The 22,324-nt window shown below is 40.3% G+C and overlaps 2 protein-coding genes across 4 annotated transcripts; one reads left to right on the forward strand and one right to left on the reverse strand.

Annotated features, from left to right (window-relative positions):
• Positions 1 to 3,896: 3,896 nt before the first annotated feature.
• PNN (pinin, desmosome associated protein) lies at positions 3,897 to 14,556 on the reverse strand. Its single transcript, XM_049826017.1, has 9 exons — positions 14,367 to 14,556; positions 13,821 to 13,892; positions 12,880 to 12,948; positions 11,656 to 11,728; positions 11,481 to 11,575; positions 9,474 to 9,549; positions 7,600 to 7,755; positions 7,379 to 7,517; positions 3,897 to 6,284 (listed from the first exon to the last, which is right to left on the reverse strand). Exons 1-9 carry the CDS (start codon positions 14,477 to 14,479, stop codon positions 4,996 to 4,998), a joined length of 2,082 nt encoding a protein of 693 aa, XP_049681974.1. The 5' UTR covers positions 14,480 to 14,556; the 3' UTR covers positions 3,897 to 4,995.
• Positions 14,557 to 14,647: 91 nt separating this feature from the next.
• TRAPPC6B (trafficking protein particle complex subunit 6B) lies at positions 14,648 to 21,445 on the forward strand. Of its 3 annotated transcripts, none has more exons than XM_049826021.1 (6): positions 14,648 to 16,006; positions 17,191 to 17,308; positions 18,774 to 18,857; positions 19,872 to 19,965; positions 20,624 to 20,672; positions 21,352 to 21,445. In XM_049826021.1, exons 1-5 carry the CDS (start codon positions 15,771 to 15,773, stop codon positions 20,653 to 20,655), a joined length of 564 nt encoding a protein of 187 aa, XP_049681978.1. In that variant the 5' UTR covers positions 14,648 to 15,770; the 3' UTR covers positions 20,656 to 20,672; positions 21,352 to 21,445. The 3 variants fall into 3 exon arrangements, with proteins under 3 accessions (XP_049681978.1, XP_049681981.1, XP_049681980.1); XM_049826024.1 differs by lacking the exon at positions 21,352 to 21,445 and having other exon boundaries at positions 14,648 to 15,851; positions 15,939 to 16,006; positions 20,624 to 20,811; XM_049826023.1 differs by lacking the exon at positions 21,352 to 21,445 and having other exon boundaries at positions 20,624 to 20,811.
• The last annotated feature ends 879 nt before the right edge of the window (positions 21,446 to 22,324 follow it).

Below are 22,324 nucleotides of genomic sequence, written 5' to 3' on the forward strand. Positions count from 1 at the left end.
ATCAGTTTAATCTACAGCTGCAATTTTGAAGTCGCTCTAGGCGATGCTCATTGTGTAGCTTAATCTCAACAATCATTCCTTTAGCTCTGAAGCTGTGAAAAGGCTGATGAGCACCAGTGTGATCTCTGTGTAACCTGTTCCTCTAGTAACTTCAATAATAAATCATATTTATATCAAATATTCTTGTCTTCTGGGTGCAAATCCTATACTTGCAGATGTTATACAAGCATAACTTCTAATCACCTTTGAACTAAAGTCAAAGGTAAAGATTCATGGAGTTTATCATAGTTGGCTTCCAAAGGACAAAGTTGAAAGCTTTATAGCAGACAGAGTGAAACTTCAGTTAACTTCTGTTCTGCAGAACTGAAGCAACAAATGTGAGTACTATTCCACATGCGAAGACAACCAATGCTAATGAAAAAGATCTATTTCCACAGCTATCGCTAGGATGAAACTATTAACTTTTTATTTGCAATTACATCTTAGTAACTTTAACTACTGAGATAGAAATGCAGAGACCCCTTATATTATAATTCACAGAAGGATCAACTCAGAATTAATAGTGCAATTTAAATAAGATGAGTAGTACAGCACACTGAATGGCTCTTTTAAGACATGGCTTTGTATAAGTAAAAGAGGTGTTGCATGTCCTAGACTATTCAGTATCTGCATTAACAATAAAGATCCCAAAGCAAATCATAAGTTGGTAAAAGTTCTTCTAAGTACATTAAAGTCAACATCTATTTTATAGTAACAACATCATATACAGCTTTGGTTATATTCTTATGATAGCACCAAAAAGCTCCATACAGAATGTAGGGTTTCACTGTGTAGAATATTGCACTAATATATGGAAGAATATAGTCCACGCAAAAGCACTTTAGAAATATAGTTTTCTTGGCTTAGGATGTTTGGATGAAAATACAGATCAACTTTTACATTGAATCAAGTGTCATGACAAAAAAATTATTTTAATTTTTTTAAAGAAACAAGTATCTTTTAAAAATTAATAAGTCAAAGGAAGAAAAGGAACACTAATTCACTCTTCCAGCTGGACAAATCTAAACAGGTAACAGTCATTCATCATCCAGATCTAAACCAACTTTTTCAGCCACGATAACAAATAGCAAGAAAAAGCCATTATTGCTTCCCTATTACAAAAACAATTACAAGCATGACAACTCGCAGTGCATTTCTAGAAAATCATGGAACTTGTGACTTATATTACTTTGAATCTTGATAATATGTTTCCAAGCTTTGAATGCCTCACATTTTCCCGTATAATAGAACACTGTCACCTAATAACAACTGCCTGAACAAGGTTTGTGGCAAAACATAGGTTTGTCATAAAACTGAGATGGGGGGGGGGGAAGACCGAAAGAGCAAAATTATATCCTCCAGAACACAGATATCTGTATATTATTCATAGACCACTGCCACAGCATTTGATCCCATCATAAATACATGCAGTCTCAGAGAAATACTTCTTTGAGCAGGGAAACTAATTTTAAAGATGTAGGACATACATAAAATGAATAGGTTTGTCCTGTTGTACCACAGTAATTGCTACAAAATCAGCAGCTGAACCTGAATCTCAAAAATATAACTAGGACCTAACCACAAGAGCATTACTTTCCTGATAAAAGATGCTCTAGAAATCTGCTTGCAAATTTCCTGGGTTTGGAAATTAATTTTCCTGGAGAGGGTGTTTAGTTCACTAATACCTACTTTTCACAGAAAAATTATGTTCAGGTTTCTTTTGAATACATACAATGAAGCTATTCTAAGCACAAAGACATCACCTTAAGTAAAGGAGCAGAAATCTGAAGAGGTGTACCTTTCATAAAAAGTCATGTTTCAGCTTATAATTAATGAACAATCTGTGTAAAATCTACTCTGACAAGGACTCCGAGTGAAGCATCATGGCAAAACCCACATTCTTGGAGCCTTCCAGTTTACCTGTGCATCAGGACTGAAGAAAAAGACAAGTAAATGGTATAGAACCACTGCATAGTACAAAAGCTCTAACCTCCCCCCCCCCAACCAACTGTCTTCTAAAGTGATACTTGAAGCTAGAAGGGACCATCTGATGGAAGTGCTCCACAAGACAGGCATAAAGCATACATGGTATGTTGCCCACTCACATAAGGCATCTTTACTTCATTCTTAGTTTTCCCCCTTTTCTATTGTTCCTTTTCCCACATTGCTTAAGTGAAAAAGAGAACAAGGTATTTTTTCCTTTGATCTCTACTCACCACTATAGGGAAGGGAAATAAGAAAATGTTTTAATTATTTCCTACCCCTATGCTATCTGCACTTAATTCTTCAAAACCCCAAACTGTTGCATCGAATTCAGTCTTGAAATTGTCAGCTATTTGGACCAGTAGACTGGGTACAGAGGAAGGAAATTGCACCCATGGCCTCAGCCCTATCCACAGCTCTGGTCATTTCAGGGTAAGAGGATGAGACCTCAAGAGCAAATGTAACAATTACTAAAAATACAACTGCTTTGTAAAGACACAGGTCTTTATGGATTATTGTGCTAATTGTATACCACTATTTTACGCTATTTCCATAGTGAATACTGGCTGGAATATCTAGCTTTCAGAAAACTTCATTCTTATGAAATTATGACACACTGATGTTTATGTTGCATTGAGCTGCTTAGATTTAGCAAGGCTAACTATTAACAGTTTAACCATGGCAGTAAGTTTTTTCTAACAAACATTACACTGTCAAATAAGTCACCAGCTTTGCACTCAGCAACAAAACTGTATTTTCACCTTGTCAAAAATAAATTGCTCCCAGTAATATAACCTGAAACAATGTAATCAATCCACTCCCTAGTTCAATTACCAGGACCCATCACACTGTTTTTATAAACCATGTTAATATGCTCCTCTGAAACAGTGCCTTCCCAGTAGCAACCTACCTCTCTAGTTTGCATGACTACAGTATCAGCCATTAGAACCCATACAGTAAATACACTACAGCAGTGAAACACTCAATTGAGCTCAAAATAAGAAACCTTCAAAATACTCAGTGTTATGAAAAAATATATAATTAATTGACAAAATTAAAATGGCTTCCAAAGGCAATTTGGAATGTGCAGTTGAAACATGGAAACCGGTAACATTTACTCAAGTACTCAGTATGAAAGTTTGTTCCTTGTGGTAAATTGTTGTGTTGAACATCTTCAATAGGGCATTTGAACTTTTGCTTGTCTTTCAAAAAAGAAGGCACATTAAACCACCACATTCCTCTAAAGGGAAAGAAATACAGTTGGAGACTTCTGACAAGAACTAAGGACGATTCTCTGTTGTAGAAAAGCAGAGGCAGATAGGATACTGAAGCAGCAAATGGACTGAAGAATCAGAATAAAGTATTGAACTCGTTGAGAGCGTTCCCACTGTGTCTATTTGTGCTGAAAGAACACTCCACCTCATCCCTTGCTAGACACGTTTCTTTAAGCCAGGAAGTTCAGCACTTAACACAGAAGTCCATCACTACTCTGAGTTCAGATGAAAAATTCAAAAATTGACACTCTCCCAAACTAGAACTTTTTTGCAAAAGCCTGCTCTATGTTCCAGAAAAACAGGGTATATATGGCATTTTGTACACTAAAATAAGCTTACATGTAATTTCCATTCCAAAAATCTTTCTAGGTCTTCCTGGTCTGTAGTTTGGCATATGAGATAAGAGAATTCTCTTCCTGCCAAGACACCACAGATTATAGCAGTGTCTCATATTGTTAACAGGCATTAATTAAAGCCTATAAGAACAATTTTGGATACAGAGCTTCTAAGGTAGTCACCTGCAATTATGATTCATGCTTTAAAAGTAGAAAGACTAAGATAATATACCTGTGTTATAGAAAACATCATAGGCATTGGGAATAGTCTACAAAGCCACATTTATTTGCACATGTACAGAACAGAGCAACAGATGTTATTGTTTTCCATACAAAATTATATAAAAACAGTATTCACCTTCATAGATAACACCATACCACTTTTAAGTTGTATTAAATACATTCAGAAAGCATTCTTGCACGCACACAACATTAGTATTAGGTAGTCCCAGGTAACTCCCACACTGCAATGTAATTATTCCTAGTGGTATGAAGGGATCAAAGATTAGTCTGCAACTAAAATAAAGAGAATCCTGGTTGAGAAGCAAGCTGAAGTCTTTCCTCCACTGGCCATCAAAGCAAGGAACATCATTAAACAGATTAACTGTCTCCAGAACAGAGATGTAAGCATTATCAAAGCACCTGCAGAAGGCAGGTAAGAGTGGTATTCCAGACTGACTTGAGCTATCTTGGCCAGTGTTAACATCCCCATTTAATCACTGCTTGCCTACGGATAGGAAAAAGTTTTATAAAACTGGAAGATAAAATTGAGTCAGAGCTTGTGATTACAGAAGAAAACAAAAAGTATAGATCTAAATCAATTACTTTTGCTTCCTACCCAGCACTGGAGAGATTACTCAGTTTACTGGGTCTTAAGATTCTTGCAAGGAATAGAGGGGAAAAGCAAAATTTTACGTTTCCTGCAACACTGCCTCCCTAAATATGATCTAAAAGGGGAATTTAATTGTCAACAGGACATCTCAAACAATTTATTTAAAACGCACATTTATTTCTACAAAAAAAAAAGTGTATGATACAGAAGAAGTGATCACACCTACTTAAAGATTTACCTATTAAAATATACAGAGGATCTTAATGAGTACAGGATATTTAAAAAAAGATGCAAAGGAGTGTTAATCTTTTATTTTTACATTTTCAGGAACTTCACATAATTTTGGTAAGTAACCTTTTACAAAATTATGTAAAAAGTACAAGAATGCCTGGTAAACAGTCTGCATTTTTCCAAAAGATTTTTTACAGCATGCAATTCTTAAGGCAGCCTTCTCCTCCTCCTTACAAGGAATCCTTTCACTCAAATAATCTTCCGCTGCAAAGATTAGGCTAAGGAAGCTTGGTCTCTTCTGTTAACGCCTTTTGTCTTTCCTGTCTGATTTACGGTCTCTTTCACTCCGTGAAGTTCTCTTGCCTGACCGACTACTTTCTGATATAGACCTCTTCCTGTCAGATCTTGAACTTTTATCCTTTGAGCTTTTGGTATCTCTACTCCCACCTTTTGAGGACTTGTGACTTCTATCTACTCCTGAAGCATCCCTTCGCTTCCTGTCCGTACTCCTTCTGCGTTTTCTATCTCTGTTATGCCCTCTTCCTCGGCTTCGACTTCTACTTTCACTACTGCTAGAACTACTGCTGCTACTGTCCCTGCTAGTACTTCCACTTGTAGTGCTGCTGCTGGTGGAACTACTCCGACTGCTACTGCTGCCAGTGCTGGAACTACTTCCACTACTAGTACTGCTTGAAGTACTACTGCTACTACTGCTGCTGCTACTACGGCTATGACTCTTACCAGTTTTGTTCCCTGCCCTACCTCTGCTTCTACTCCTAGTCTTACTCTTAATTTCTACACTCGGTATTTGACTCTGTTCTGTCTGTGCCTCAACCACCTTTACAGACACCGCAGCATTTTCATCCTTGTCTGCCTGGGGCTCTGTATCCTGAGTGGACTGAGACAACTGAGGTGACTGTGGCAGTGGCACAGACTGTGGCTGGGATAGAACCTCGGCCACAGGTTCTGGCTGAGTTTCTGGTGCCTTTTCCTGTTTTTCTTCAGGTTCAGCTTCAATTTCCGGTTTGACACCTTTCTCCTTCTCAGGAGAAGGAACATTACACACTTTTTCTGGCTGAGAATCACACTCTGTTTCTGGTTCCACTTCTTTGCCATTTTCATTTTCTACAGGTTCTACACTATCTGCCTCATTCATTTCAGCCACATCCTGCTCATTATCCACTGGCTGAATGTTTTCACTTTCCTCTTTTACAACTGTGACCTCTTCATGCTGACCATCCTGTTGCTTGTCATTTTCCCTCACCTCAGTAGTCTCTTCTACTTTAATCTCCATTTCATGTTTCTGTTCATCCTCTTCCTGTTCTTTCTCTGCATCGCTATGCCCTGAACCTATTTTTCCCTTTTCCTCCCCTACCTCCTCCATTTCTACATCATTGTGCTGATTACCTGTCTCCAACTCTTCCACCTGCTGAGCCGCCTTACCCTCTTCCTGCTCCTTGTTCTGTTCTTCCTTCTTTTCTTCATTCTGCACCTCCTGCTGTTCTTTTTCCTTCACAGATTGTCTTCTGGGCCTGGCCTCCATTTTGTTAATCTGCTCTGCAAATTCATTTCGCCTGCTTTCAAAGAGTGCTAGAGAATAAATGCATAAATAATAGTTTCAGATAATCTATGGACACTGAAATCTATTTTCCCCTTAACTATGAGCTAATAAGTTATCAATTTGTTTTAACTTATAAATACTACATCCTTATTCATTCTGAAGTAGCCAGCCACTCATGCATAATGAAAAAGACTGCTAGTTACCTTAAGAAAACAAGGCAAAGGGGATAGTCAGCTCAGCTGAGTATCAGAACAGTAAAGCCCTAAATCTAAACTAACAAAAAGAGGTTTTGACTTCATTAAAATCAATCCAACCAACAGTATATCAAAATAATACCTTGATTTCCTGGTATTTATATATTAACAAGGTTATACTTCCTAAGGTAAACAAAAGACAGTAAGAATCAGCAAAAAGCTGGTTAGGTATTAAGAAAGCTTAAATAATGTAAGCAATTCAGACAAGTGAGCTAGCTTTTCATATCCTCCAGCCCCACACAATGAAGAAAAGCTTTTTAAGAAAAAAAACCAAACCCAATACATTCTCAGTTTAATAAAAAAAGAACAGTAGGACTACCATCAACCGCAGTATTTTAAATTGTTTTCCAAAAGAAAAATATAGTCATCCTGTGAAACAGAAATGAACACACATTAAGGTAAAAAAAACCCCAAAACCAAACCATCATAAAGTTCTAGTGCTGTGCTTTAGAAAAGGTTTCTCAAATCCTTCGTAAAAACCTGCATTTCTTTGGGTCTTCAATCCACAGAATCTACCTTTTCAAAAACTAAGTTGCTGCTCTGGCATACATCTGGGTACTAAAGCTAATACAAAGGACTATCTTTTAAACACATACCTCTGAGATTATGCATACACCTCTTTTGACTTCTTGTAAGAGAATCAAAGCACATCCAACATAAAAATAAGTCACTGAAAGAGTAATGTTCACTTATGATGAACACCCAACACAAGAACATACAGTTTGCCCTAATCATGAAATTTATGTAGTTAAGCAGAGAAGCTTAAAAAGAAATTTGTACAGGAAACATCAAATGGAGGCAAGAACAAGGTACAGAAAACATCAAATGGAGGCAAGAACAAGGGCCTTCCTATCATAAAGACCACTTACCATTCATCTTTTTCTGTGACTCTTCCATCAACTTCTGCGTAGCAGGACACATTCTGCCAGGTATGTAGAATAAGTGGGGTTTTGTCTTAGTTCTTATGTATTTAATTATTTTAGCGTTATGTTCATTCCATTCTTCTTGCTGAGAAATGAAAGAAAATAACCTTAAGATACACAAGAATAGTTTAAACAAGAGAAAGATCAAGAGCAAAATTAAAACTCACCAACTGAGCAAGCTCAACCTTTTGCTCCAGTAACCGCAGCTCTGTCTGTTTAGCACGTCTTTCTTCAAACAGTTCTCGCCTTTCGTTTTCAACTTGCTTTCTTTCTTCCTCTGCCTGCACTTCAAGTTTTTGTTCAATTTCTTGTCGTCTCTTTTGCTAAGATAAATAAAGAAAGAAGGACCCGAAATATATTTTCTAAATCAAGAAAGTGTTCTAGTTTGGTCCAATTAAAATTTTGAATTATTTACACCATTAAAGGCATTCCTAAAAACGCATCAAGAACTATCTCCTAAATTACAGGTAATGGAAGGAAAGAGTGTCATTGCTTGCTGGCACCTAATTTTTTGAGGATTAACTATAAAATATGGGCCCCTGTGGATTTCTGTCTGCTTTCCTATCATTCAATTTGGATCTGAATTTTCAACACAAGCTTAAACATGTTTGGGGTTTTTTTTTCCCAGTGGCAGAAAAAGAGAAATAGATTTCCGGTGTTCCACTTGGAGGGAAAAAAGTCAACTCCCCCAGAAACAAATGAAGGACTGCAGACTGGTGTTTGTGACCAACAAAACAAACTACATCGTGAATACTTCCAGTATATTCATCGCTATTACATACATTACTATAATCCAGGAATGCCCTGTTTATATGTCCTAGACAGCCATGTGTTCAGATTGTACAACAGCTACTATGAAAATACAATTCAGTGCCGGACAACAAAATAGCTGGGTCATAAAACTCCTCAGGCCTCTACTTCAATTTATAGTAAATTTTTATGTATGAAGACAACAATGCCTGTACAAATTCTCAGAAAAAAAATGTTGCAGAGAGCAGAAACTCCTCAAACTCTCTTCATGCAAACATATACTACTTGAAACAAGGACTCCCATGTTTCTAGACCATCCTAATCAATAGTTTCTTGTTCTAAAGGCAAGCAGGCAACAGAGAACTTTGGTCCTTTCTCATGTGCTACATGGCAAGTTAGACAGAACAGCAGGATATCCAAATACTGAATCTGAAAGTAATCAATACCAACACTGCAAGCCAGCTATGCTAACACTACACAGAAAAGGTTTTAAGTTTAAAGACTTTGTATCTGCTTCCACCAGACTGCTGAAAGTAGAACTTTCAAACACTGTTTTTAATCTCGAGGTTATTAGTATTAACTGAATAACCCATTTAGGGCAACAGTAAACAAATATCATACCGTCCACAATTTAAAAGGGCGTACTAGGAATAAAGTTACCACCATCCTATAAGCAAGTTTTTTGTAGTTACCACTAAGCTATGCAAAGCCTTCACTTCAGTACAATCACATATCCATTTATCAAAAAACAGGAATTCTTGTTATTTATATAGGGAGGGAGAAGCCACTTGTAGTCAAACAGATGGCATAATACAGCCATACATTTCTGTATACTTGGTTATAATTTAAACATCTGGAACACTTCAGGGTGGGCACTGCTTCAGCAATACTGAATCACCATTATTACAGAAGTAGCCTGTGAGCTATTAAATAGTTACCTGATTAAATTCCATTTACTTTGAAATGATTCCCAAATAATGTAAACAAGAAAAAAAAAAGATAACTTTTTACATGTTTTTAAAATGTACAGCAGTTAAAAAAGATCAACAAAACATTGCCTTTTTCCTCCTGCAGTGGTCAAAAATAGTGTTCTAAAGTCATGAAATTGTTAAGAATCCCTTTCCTGCCTCCCACCACTATTCCACTAAACTAAACCAAAAACCCACATGCACTCTTACCAATTTGTTGCACCTGCAACCTACACTGTGGGGAATTTTCATTCCTATTTGAAGTAGCTTAACCATACAATTTTGCTTATTATTTACAATCTGATAGAACTAAAAATAAGTACCCTCTCAGTAGCAACTGTGGACTCCTGTTTAAATTTTTGAAGAGTGCCCATCAACAAGCCAAATATACGTCGATTCCTGAATAAAAACAAAAAGAAGTTTGAGATTCAGTACAAGTACCGAGATTTTTAATTGCATAAACAATCAGAGAAACCTTCCACCTCAGATATGTTTATTTTTAAAAGCTCAGTATTACTCAAGGCCATCAGCAATAGAACACATATTGACTGTGCCAACAGTCAAGGACATGTACAGTCACATATCATATTTTGCTTAAGACACAGCTCTTATCCATAACACAGCACAGTTAGCGGTGGGAAAATTGGAAGCCTGCACATTTTACATCTGGAAATAATGACACTAATGAAATATTAAAATAAATCCAAAAGCAGAGAGTACTAAAGAAAAGGTCGAGTAAATACAGTGTGAGCTATCAATAAGGCAGTGAACTGCAAGGTCATAGGGCTTTCTGAAAAACATACCCCCCCCCCCCGCCCCACTCAGAGGATTAAGCAGAAATGGAGCCACAGGGAAGTGAAAGCTTATCTGTCACAGTTTGCCTAAAAGTATCTTCTACAGTGAGACACTGTACTATGAGATGAAACCAGAATTGCTCTCACCCAATTAAGTGTTGTTTTGAGAAAACTTACGTAAGTAAAATTCTTCAAGGAATTCCCTTCTTCTGAACAAAAACTAATCTCTTGAATTTCACCTTTTCTTTCTTTCTATTTAATCTGAAATTAAACTTTTACAGCAAGAGGCAGACTCTCTTACTTGCCTTGAACTTTTACCCAATTAAGAGAAAAAGGCAATGCTACTGTCTTTGCTCAGTACCACTCTACTACAGTGGCACAAACCTGACATGGAAAGGTAAAGGCATGTTAAACAGCAGAAATAGGAACAAATAAAGATTTGAGAGCTAGAGATTACTCAAAGTGTATTAGTATATGAATGACAACCCAGAAGACACTAAGAAAAATCAAGAGTTCAATGGATGCTGTCCCCTTAAAGAGCCTCTTTCCACCACAAGTCACAGATATCAATACTGGTTTTCTCTTCTCCCCGGAAGACTACTGAAGTGCAAAGCAATAAAACTACAATTCTGATGAAACAAACTTTTAGTGCCTGAAGCTCTAGAAAGTCCACTAAGAATTTTTAAAGTGTTTCAGTGAGGAAAGCAGTTGGAAACTGGTGATGGAAGCAACAGCAGCCTGTTAGTGGTGTTGTAACTGTAGAAGTAGTAAGCAAAGTGCCTTTTCTGTGCTAATTGATCTGTGGTCCTTATCAGAGAAGCTCTCTATATTTCCTTATTCCAGCTCCCATTCTTCTATTTATTTGAGGTATGGGTTTTTATTGCACCAGGTGAGCTGCAGACTGAAGTGGATGGAGTCCAAGAGGTTGGACACAGTTGCAAATTTGCTTTTCCAACACCTAGTCCCAACAGAACTGCACCTCAGCAATAACTTTTATGTGCCATCCTGGCACAAATAAAATATAGGAAAAAGGAGATATACATAGGAAGAATCTAAAAAGCCGCAGGAAAAAGGAAGGTCAGACTGTACACACAATAATGAGTCTGAAAGTAGTAAAAGAAACTCATGATGGAACTACTGCGTTAAAAAAAAAAGGGGGGGGAACAACCCACGCCCAAAAGCCTCCTTCAACCAATAATATAAATGATATACCAAGACAGTTGTAACAGTCCAAAATGTTAAGTAACCAATGAAGCTATATATGTTTCTGTCTTACTCAAAGATGATCAGTTACAACAGCACTAGCAAACATATTCCTGTAGGTGGCCTGAGAAGCAGAACCCCTCTTGTGTGCGAACAATGTGTTGTTACTGTTGTGAAATATTTTTTAAAAATCAATTTTATACATTATGGTACCTTTTCAACATCATCTTTGATACATAATTGCATCTGTATAATACTTTTTAAATCTAAAGCTACTTCCTATGCTAGCACATGGAAGTACCACGTTAGCACTTAAAAGAGATTTCTGTATACCTTTGTTTTCCTTTCTCATCCATATTTTGATCTTGTATAAGGTCTCGACGTGTTCGCTCTTTGGAGGTAGCAACAACAGAAGATGGCAACGCTGGCTACAACAAAGAAAAACAAACTACTTTGTTCATGTTCCAGATAAGCTTCTTCCTGCACAGCTCCATTTATCATGTATTACCTTTTTAATGTCATCATCCTCTGCGTCGCTTTCTTGGCGTGATTCTCTTCTTGTCCGACGTTCTCCACCCAGCCTGAGGAAGAAAAAGCATTAGTGGTCACTAGAGAACGTATATTTAGGACAGCATCTGTTCTAACACAAGAAAAATACAAGTCAGCATGTCTAGTCAGAAGAACCAACGCTTCCAGTAAAAAATCTCCCCACTATTCCAATGACCAGTAAGTAGCATTTTACAAACATAATCTACTGTTGGTAAAAATCAGTAAGAGGAAACAGTTTGAGTTTTAATACAACTTGCACAGTAAAGTAAACCAGAAGAGTCCACATTACTACCATATTTGACTTTTCAGAATACCTTTGGAATTTATTTCTTGTTTTTAATGTTTGCACTTTTCTTCTTCCAGAATCTCCAAAATGGCTACTGGTGTAAGGGGATCATGAGACAGATTTAAATGCATTAAGATACAAAGGTTGGTATGATTTTGCAAATGGGAAATGCTCTTTTAAGTTACCTAGCCAAATACCTAGAAAACAGATGAGGAGGGGCAGATGAGGACCTGAGAACTTGGATGAACTGAGGCTTTAACAAAGAACTAGGCAATGTGTTAAAAGTTATTTTCGGCTTTCACCTTCAGCTTTGTGGCACAGCATTTTACCACTGGTAAAGCTGTTTCACAGTATTCATTTTGCGTTAACTCCAAAATTCAAAGGCAAGCCTTGCTTTAGTCAAGGACTACCATTGCACACAAGTGCCTACAGAATGAAGCTCACTATAATCAGTCACATCTGACAGATCTGCATCCAGAAGTGAAAGCTCAAAATGTGAGTCTGTTGTCACACTGTACGCATCCAATTTATTTAATGGGAGATCTCAATCATAATTCAATTTCTGTCTACTGTAAAACAAATCTGGGCTACTAAGCAGAATATAATATAGCAGACTGTAAACTAAGTAAAACAGAAAATTCCAAGAATCTTTGTATTGCTATACCTTTATATTACTGCTATAATCTTTATATTGCTATAAGGTATGAAAAAAAAGTTTCACCACAGTCAACTGCTGTCATCCAAATATATTTCCAACCAGTCTTGAATATGTAATCTCTGAAGAAGACAGCGCAAGTCATCAGTTATTAACAGTTACTGAATCTAAGTCTTTTAAATTTACCATTATAAATTCTCATTCTGATAAAGCAAGTTCTCTGCATTAGTTTTTGCACCCACCTACTGGCTGCCCCTTCAAGATCCCTCTGTTTGGCTGGGGGTCCTCCTCCACTATCCGAGAATCCACGCCTAAAAAGAAAAGACTTGTGATCTCAGAACAAGTAGGCTAGCCCCAGGTCCAACTTAAGCCTGCATAATCAAACCGTATTTTGGCTTTGTGGTCATGACATAACAATAAATTTTAAAGCAGCTCTATCATCATTTAGTCTTACTACCGCAATAAAGTGTTTAAACATACTACTTGTGGACCAACTAATTCAAAATTGAATTTCTGCACTTATTCAATTGAGCAGCTACACTCAAACAAGGAGCCCCATTATGTTCAAGTGTTCATATTTGCAGTAATTTTCAAGATGTACTACACATCTTAATCAGCAATTTAATAGTGAAATTTGACAAAAAATCCACTACATACTCCACTGAAAAAAAAATTGGCCTTTTCATTCTACTTGAGATGGGGGTGGTGGTGTAGGAAAACCCACAACAAGACACTAGTGGTTTTACCTACATATGTTTTAAAACTCCTGTTGACTTCAACTCTTTCTATTCTTCCTGGAAAACCTATGAGCTTCTTAATTACCAAGAGACCAATTTTGGACGATATCAAAGAAATAAAGTCCCAGATACTGCACAACACCTCCCTTAACTTTGATGTTCCCCCCGCCGCCCCTTACTTTCAGACTAATGGCTGAAAAGGTTAGGGAAAACCACCAGTTTAAACCTACTGTAACTCAGAATGAGAAGATACTTAAAGTGTCAGGCTGTGACATAAAACCCCATAAGCCCTGTAGGCCAGCTGTGGTGCCTGCCTACTGAAACAGCAGTATGATAATCAACAGGTTCCGACGAGAAATATCAAACACCCCGGTGTAAGGACAGCAAACCAATGCCAGCATAAAGGGCAGAAGACCCCCCCCCCGCCCGTTTCTACGGCTCCTTACCTTAGCAATAAGCTCCCACGCCCTCTACCTCCACCAGGGCCTGTGAGGGCTAACAGTCTGTTTTGAGGGGGCCTGCAAGAGACGGCGGGCGCTGTTAACGGTACCTGCCCCCCCCCACCAGCCGCTGCAGCTCGCCTCCCCGGGGCGCTGCAGCTCGCCCAGCCAGAGGTGCCCGCGGCCATCACCATTCCCTCACGCACCCCACGGGCGCGTCCCTCCCACCCCGCCAAGACTGGCAAACGCCGTCAGCAAACCAGGCCCCCATCCCCATCCCCGCGCTGCGCCTGAGAAGCGGCGATGGCCCGCAGAATGGCGCGGAGGCGGCGGCCCACGGGCTGACCTCGCCGGCCGCCCCTCGGGCCCCTCAGGGGCCCCTCATGCACCCCTCCTCCCCCCACCCCCTACCCCGGGAGAACAGCGCGGCGCACGCCGGTCCCCTCACCCTCTCCCCTCTCCCCCCTCCCCGCCGCGGGCCTGACCGCTCCTCACGCCTCACCCCTTGCCCCCGCCGGGCCGTTGCTCCCGCTGGCGGCCCCCCCGCCTCACCTCACGTCGTTGGGGTCCCGTCCCGTGAGCTTGCGGATATTCTCGTCCACGTGCTTGAGGCTCTCCTTAGCTTTCTCCAGCTGCTCCTGCAGCGCGCGCACCGCCACCGCCATCCCGCCCGCAGCGCGGCCTAGCCGGGGCCCAGCGCAAGGCACCGCTGGGTAATGGTTGGGGGGGAGGGGGGGGAGTAGACCCCGCCCCCGCGCCGCGCGGCCCGCCTGGCGTCCCACCTCTCCGGCAAGCCAATAGCCTCTCGGCGCTCCCCTCCGACCGCCAATAATCGGGCACGAGAGGAAAGGGCACGCCCCGCGGGAAAGGCTCGCTGAAGGTGCCCACCAATCACAGGGCCCAGGGGCAGACTGGCATCCCGACCGACCAACTACTGGAAGCCTCTGCCTGCCAGCTCTACGAATCACCAAAGGGACTGTCGGAGTGACATCTCTTAGAGCTAACGAGAACTCATGCGTCAGTTTCCCGCGGCCCAATCAGAAAGCCATTTCGAGGACGCTTATCCCCACCCTCCTAGGACGCATCCTACTTTCCCACTCTCTGTGGGGCCGACAAGCCAGCATGCCGGCGGCTCGAGCAGGGGCCAATCACCGCTCCACTAGAGGCCGCTGTGCCAGGCGAGCCAATAGGCGGGGACGTTACTGAGGGCTGGCGCGCAGGCTGGTGCCGGAGGGTGGCGGCGGCCTCATGGGCGGCCCGGCGCTGCAGGGCCCGCGCCCGTCACCGAAGCGTAGCCTGGGCTGGGCCAGCCGGCTTTCCGTTTAGTGGCTGTAAAACTCCGTTACCGGACGGTACTCCTGACGCCTGGGGTGGCGAGGTGTTTAACCGCACTCTTCCCCGCCGGGCAGCCGGTGCCGTTTCTGGGGAGAGGCTGGGGCGAGCCCGCAGGCGCGGAGCCCGTTGCCGGTTCGCAGTGGCAGAAAACGGATGGCGAATAAACGAGTGACGTTCTGAAGGCAATTAAAAACTCCCCCTCCCCATTTCAGTAGTAAGGGGGTGCAGTTCCGCAGGGAAGAGAGGCGTTCGGCTCCCCTCCCCTTCACGGCACTCCCTCCTGCGGCCCCGGTTCGCGCCACCGCCCGACGCAGCGGGCTCCGGAAAGCGCTAACGTGAGAGGCCCTTTCCCGCCTCAGGAGAAGCTTGGGCCGGCGCCAGACCAGCCGCGGGAGGCCTTCCCCCGGCGGCGGCGGCGGGCGGGAACGCCGAGCGGTTCCCCGACGGGGAGAGCCAGCCGGCCCGCCGCTGCTGCGCCGCTTCGCCTCGCTCGGTCGGCAGCATCAGAGGCTGACGGGGCCCGGCCGCCCTCGGCCCCAGCCGGAAGAGGCGGCGCGGCGGCGAGCCCCGGCGGCAGCTGGCGGTTGCCGCGGCACCGGGAAGCTCCGCTGCGAAGCGGAGATGGCGGACGAGGCGCTCTTCCTGCTGCTGCACAACGAGATGGTGGCGGGGCTGTACCGCGCCGCCGAGCAGGGCGAAGGGGTGAGTGGGGCCGGGGCCGCGCTGGGGGCCGCCCGGCAGCGGCCGGGGCTAACGCTGCGGCGGCGTCTCGTGTCTCGTATCTTGCAGGAGAACGGCCGCTGCACCACCAAGCTGGAGAGCATGGGCTTCCGCGTCGGGCAGGGGCTGATCGAGAGGTGAGTCCTCGCCTCAGCCTCGCCCCTTGCAGCGCTCCTGTTCCTGCTCCCGGGGTCGGCAGGCGTCGCTGCTCCTCGGGGGTTTTCCCCTGCGTCTGCCCGGCGAGCGCCCACGGCCCCTCCTTCCCGGCCTGCTGGGGCCAGGAGCGTCCGCTCGGTCGGGGGGAAGCTGCTCGCCGCTCTGAGCGGATAGGGGATTATGCTGCGGGTGTGTTCCTCTTACTAGGCGTTCTGGCATCGTCTCTTTTGGCATCTCGTTCTTGCCGGGGCCTGTGTTTGAATAACACAGGACAGTTTTGGACTATGTATTTGGGAAAGTGCTTTCAATCACGAAAACTGAGTCAGCGTATATGGTTACTTTTAATAGTTATAATCCTTTTTAGTTGGACTTTTCGTAGACCTGCTTTTCCAAGCTTCCTACTTCTGGTACGTTTCATGATTTTCTAATTTGTTTCTTAAACATAATTTTGTGATTGGCTACTCTGTTTCATTTTTCTAAAGCACTGTCAGTTCTTGGAACTTGACGACCGAGCACAAGTTCCTTGTTTCCCCAGGATCTTTGGGGAAGCACGATGACTTGCTGCACATCCAACTTCAGCGCCCCTCATTCCGAGGTCGTGTGGAGACTCTTGAGCTTCTGAAGTCGTGCTTTCGTTGAACAAAGTGGTGCTTTAGTGCCAGATGAAGACCCTCAAGGAGGATGAAGGGCGAGAATTCTGAAATAAGCAAGAGAAAGGGGTCCCTTTTTGGGAAACAGGAACAAGTTTTACATGTTTGTTCCTATGTGTTAGTGCTTTTTTGCATATTTGAAGGACTCTTTCCAAGCAGTAGTATAGGTGTGAACTTCTTGTTTATCTTCTAGTTAGACATTTAGTTAAAGAGAAAACTGCTGAAGTGCTTTGCACCTTTCTGTACTTAAACTGTCTTTAATAATCATACAATTAAACCCATTTATTCTGCTGTCGTGTTGCAGGTACTAAGATAATACTGTGTTGCTCTTCAGTTAAAATACTTGAATGCAGAGTGATGCTAGAAAGATACTGTACAATGGTTGGAAAACTAATTTCCATAACGGCCTCAAAAATAATGTTGCATAGTACCATTTTTTTCCCTTTTCTTTTTCTGTTTAATCGGTCAAGTTGTGTGTACCTTCATTATTGATATCTTTCTCACTTATCTCTTAGGTTTACAAAAGATACTGCCAGGTTCAAGGATGAATTAGATATTATGAAGTTCATTTGCAAAGATTTTTGGACAACTGTTTTCAAAAAACAAATAGATAACCTAAGGACTAATCATCAGGTACTAATGCTGTAGAATAAGATTTAACTTACAAAATCAGAAATAGTTTCAAGTTACTAATGCATTTCTTGGGTTTTTTTCTTGGTCTAGAATTAATTACCTGATAAGAAACCCCAAATGTTCTTTATTTGTTTTGTTTACAAAGCAGATTTTTAAGGTTCATGTTAGCATGTGTCTTCAGAATACAGTTTGATAATTGCTTGTGATGTCTTTATTGCCATCCTGTTTGAAAGACTAAGTGCTTTGACTTTTCATATGTGCCATTGCAGAGTTACGAACTGACAAGACAGTAATGGTTACAGTTGATTAACATTTAAACAGGAACTTTTTAATGTATCTCCCAATGAATTTTAGTAGAAAACTAGTGTGAGAAAGTGATATTGCTGTCTTAATGGCTATTTAAATAGAATGGCTGCCTTGAAGTAATTATTTTATTTTGAAGAATATTTACAGTTTTTCGGCAGTTGAGACACGTAGTTGGACTCTACTGAACATACTTTTTAAGAAACAGCTGAAAAACTTCCCAAATTTGCATGTTGGTGACATTGTGTTGTATCTATGTCCTTTCCTATATCAACGGCCACAATTCTTAAAGCAAGATCAAAATAACTTAAGGACCCATTTTACTAGAGTAAAAAATCTTTTTCCTTTTGAATGACTTGGTTTTCTTATGGCCATTTCCCTGTTGTACCAAAGTAGGAACAAGAGAATTTGTACAAGGATTGTTCAAAATAAAATAGGTTTGACTTTTCAGTGAGCTGTTTATCAAGTTATAGCTTTAACAGATAATAATTTACCTTAGAAATCTCTTAGCTGAGATCTCAATTGTATATGCAGCCTTAATTTAACTTCAAGGGTTATGAAGTTCCAAAGTGGCACAGCCATTAGCAAAGAAATTAAAATGACAAGTGTAGATTAAGCTATGTCATAATTATGTGTCATAATTTATTAAAATGCATATTGTGGCACAAGATTGTAATGTAGAAAACTCTAGAGTTTGATCATCTGCTGTGTGTTGCTTGTATTGCTATTAAAGAAGATAATTGTCACTGAATTTGAGAATAAGAATAGTGACTTGCATACCAAGTGAAGATTAAAATTTGAATGAAAAAAATCAGCATGCATTTGATTATATTAACAGAGACTTTCTAATATGGAACTATTGTTTCTGAGCACTGGAAGGACTCTTCCAAGAAAAATGTACATAAACATTTTTTTAGAGTTAACTGATCATATTATTGTCTAGGGTTTCTGTTGTAATCTCACAATTAAGCATCTTTTGTTTTGATATTTCATGTAAGTATAATACAGTTTAAACTTAAATCACATATGTCTTAATCTAAAATTTCATTTTGCAACCTGAGAACATTTATATTGTATCTACAAATCAAATCCCTTTTCATAAAATGTTGATTACATGTTACTGTATATTCAACTAAAAAAACTTTTTCTTTTTTTTAAACAGGGTATTTATGTCCTTCAAGACAATAAATTTCGTCTCTTGACACAAATGTCTGCAGGAAAGCAGTATTTAGAACATGCACCAAAGGTACCCTTCAGTTTTATCCTTGGGATCTACCAGTTTGATTTGAATTATCTTGATCTATTAATAATAACTTTAAATTTTGTAATTGAACGGATACAAACTCTTTGAAAGGGCAGCTAAAGTTTAGTCTCCAAAACCTGTGCTTTTTAGAAATACACCTTGTTTCGGAACAGTGGATTTGATTTATGGTTCGAGAAACGGTCATAGTCATTGTGAAACTTGCTGTTCTCATGTTTGAGTTACTTGATGGTAGGAGCTGGTCTGCCACTACCTGCCGCTATCACACAAATTCTTTCTTTCTCTTTGGAAAGCCTGTGCTTTCAGAAGCGTTTTTTAAATTTCCAAAATGCATTTGGAAGCTGCTATTTGTTACCTAGAACAAGCTTCTGAGATTATATGAGCATTCAGGAAGATCTTCCACCAATTAAAAGTAGTTTTGAGTGTAGATGCTGAGTTAGGGAAATAGTTTAGGTAAGTAAAATTAGTGCCTCTGCAGAACCTCTTATAAAGCACTTCGGTTCAGGTGGATATAAGAAATGGGGCATTCAGTTCCATTTTATGGTTTCTTAATTCTTGCTCTTCTTAGTAATTACAGTTGCAGGCTACTGTTCTAGGGATTTTTTTTTTTTTTGGTGTTTGGTGAGATGTTTCTTCTGTTTTGCAACATATACTCTAAATAACTGCAGGCCAATTTCAGCCAATTTCAGTTAATTTCAGTCAAGTCTTGGGAATAATTGTTTAAGGATATTAAGTTCCTACAGGTTTAATAGAAATAGAAACAAATGACTCAAGATAGCTACCTCTAACAACAGAAATCTGTATTGTGAGCTCTGCTGCACCAAATATCAGAGCTTTCATTTGTTAGAGACATGATGAGTCTCTCAAGCACAGGAACAAAACCTCCATAGTTTTGTATTGTCTAAGTGTTAAGTCTTGTTCTTGAGTACTTAGTTTCAATCTTTAGCAACCCTTTAGCTTCACCCTTGACACTTATTTAAAGTGCAACTTTATATTTAGTATTTAGCATTTACCTGTGGACTAATCAGAGGAGGCCTGTCAAATCTGGGAATAAAGAGTATTGTAACAGCTGAAGTTTCATCAATGCCTGCATGTAAGTAGTTCTCGGAGTATTCAATGATTAGCTTACTTGGTAACTTTCCTTCCTGACTTCATCACTGTATAAGCATTTATCAACATGGGATTAGTTTGAAGCTGCTGGGCCATAGGAGTCAGGGTGTGGCTTGTCACTAAATGCTTATTGTTTAGAAAATACTGACAAAGGGTGAACCTCTATGAGATGAGTAGAAAGCAAAACTAAAAAGTTCTGTTTACAGATGCATAAGGATGATGTACACTCAGAAGGCTATCTGAACAAGGGAAGATAAAAATAACTACATATATGCTCTTTCTCTACAGAAGTCATTAAGAAAGTTAGTAAGTGAAGTCCATTGTAACTACCCAAGCTGCTTAAGGTGGATTTAGAAATTTCCATAGACTTGGCACAAATTTTAAATTTAGCTGACAAAACTGTTGTGATGTGGGACATGGATCGACTTAAGGAAAAAAAGAAAAGAAAGAAAAAGCTGTTCAGCTGGAGTTAAATTTAAATGCTAAATTTAAATAATGGCTAGATTGTTCACAACTAAACTGTAAGATTGAAATGTTCCTTGCTATTCCTTTTAACAAAATGATTACAAGAAAATAATTACTTGGAAAAATAATTCTAATGGTGGGTGATACTGTGATCTGACTTTGCTTTTTCTTTTCAGGTAAATTTCAGGTGATGATACAGAAGATGTAGAGCACGTTCAAATCTGGGTATCTACCTTAAAAATCCTTTGTGTGTGGATTCAGTTTCTTGATTCAGCTTTGTTTGTAGCTTGTAAATTATAGCAGTGTGCAGGCAGCACAACTTCAAAATATATAATAAAAAATTCATCAAAATAACTTAACACTATCCTTGTATCTTGGTATGAAATTTATTCTATACCAAGGTATTAATGTCCACATTGTAAAAAACTGTCTACTCAAAAGTTTTCAGCAAATTATTTTAATTACCAAAACAGCATGTATGGAAGACCAGAGGCATGTTTTGAGAGCAGAGTGAAAACCTGACCAACACTAAATTAGTTTCTTAAGTCTAACGTGTTTTGTGTCACCTAACATGAATGCCCAACTGCTACCTTTCCCTATTCACTCTGAAATGTGAGGCAGCAATTGCTTTTGTATTATTCTGAGGAAGCCATTAGCATGTGAACAAACAGCCTTCATTAATGGCATTCAGTGGAGGCTTAGTTCCTCTGTAGGAATGATATGTAGAAAAGAGAACTTACTTCTACATAGTTAAACAGTTTCTCCTACCTCCCTAAAATTAGGAGCTATTTTTTGTGTCAGAATAATTTTACAGCTAAGGTCATCTGTACTGACCAGAGAAGGAAATTTGTTTTAGCTTGTTGTGCGTAAACTCAATATTAATGTAACTGTTTTTAATTGCTAGCTACAACTCACTTCTGTAATGAATGTGTGCAGGAGGATGATTAGGCCTGCAAGAAGCTATAAAGACATCACCAAGACTCTTGAGGACATTGGGGTTTGCTAGATACTACTTGTTACAAGATTTGCATAACAATACATATCTTGCTATAGGTAAGAATGGAAACATCTTGTTAAAACTTTTAATGAATTTTGCTGTAAGACCTTTCTGTTGGGGAGGCTCAGGCCTTATACTTTCAAATGAATCATAATAGAAACTTATGGTGTTTATTCTGAACTGTGAGAATGCCTTGTGACAGTGATTCAGTTTCTACTTTGAGAGCAGTAACAGGCTAACTAGAAAAGCTAACACGTTAAAACAGCACCTTGATTTTTATAACTACCTTCTGTGTTGGGAGAAGTGTATGTTGTCCAGTTGCATGGTGGGCAAGAACAGTGGAGGCTGTTCTTCCCTAAGGTCTAGGGAAGGTCTGAATTTTGCAATGGATCAAACCTTGTCTAGATAGCTGTTACAAGCTGCCAAGCTATAGATCATAAATGTTATAACCAGGAGTTTATTAGACTTGATCTTAAGATGTGACCAAATGCTGATCTTTCTGGGTATGTGAATGCTAGTTCAGATTAGTTGTAGCTGAGTAACTTGACAGTTCTAGGAAACATCTAGAGCAGAATTTGAACTAGCAGAATGCTGTCCCTGTTTATAGAACTAGCAAAGATGAAAGTAACTACAGTTGTATGGTACTTGGTGGGGGATCAGCTGTTCAGCTGATTAAAAATACTGGATTCTTATACTGGTAGTTTATAGGAAGGCTGGGGTTGTTGTTCACCTTTGTAACTGATCTGCTTGAAATTGTAGGGCTAGAGAGTAAGCTAACTAGTATTCTTGTATGTCATGGATTCTTCAATTGCCACTCATCCTGATTTCAACATGCTGAAAATGTGGCCGAAGAGACTAGAAATCAACTTGCACTACATGT

Source organism: Accipiter gentilis, chromosome 22 (assembly GCF_929443795.1).
Source record: "Accipiter gentilis chromosome 22, bAccGen1.1, whole genome shotgun sequence".
In the NCBI taxonomy this organism is placed as follows: Eukaryota; Metazoa; Chordata; class Aves; order Accipitriformes; family Accipitridae; genus Astur; species Astur gentilis.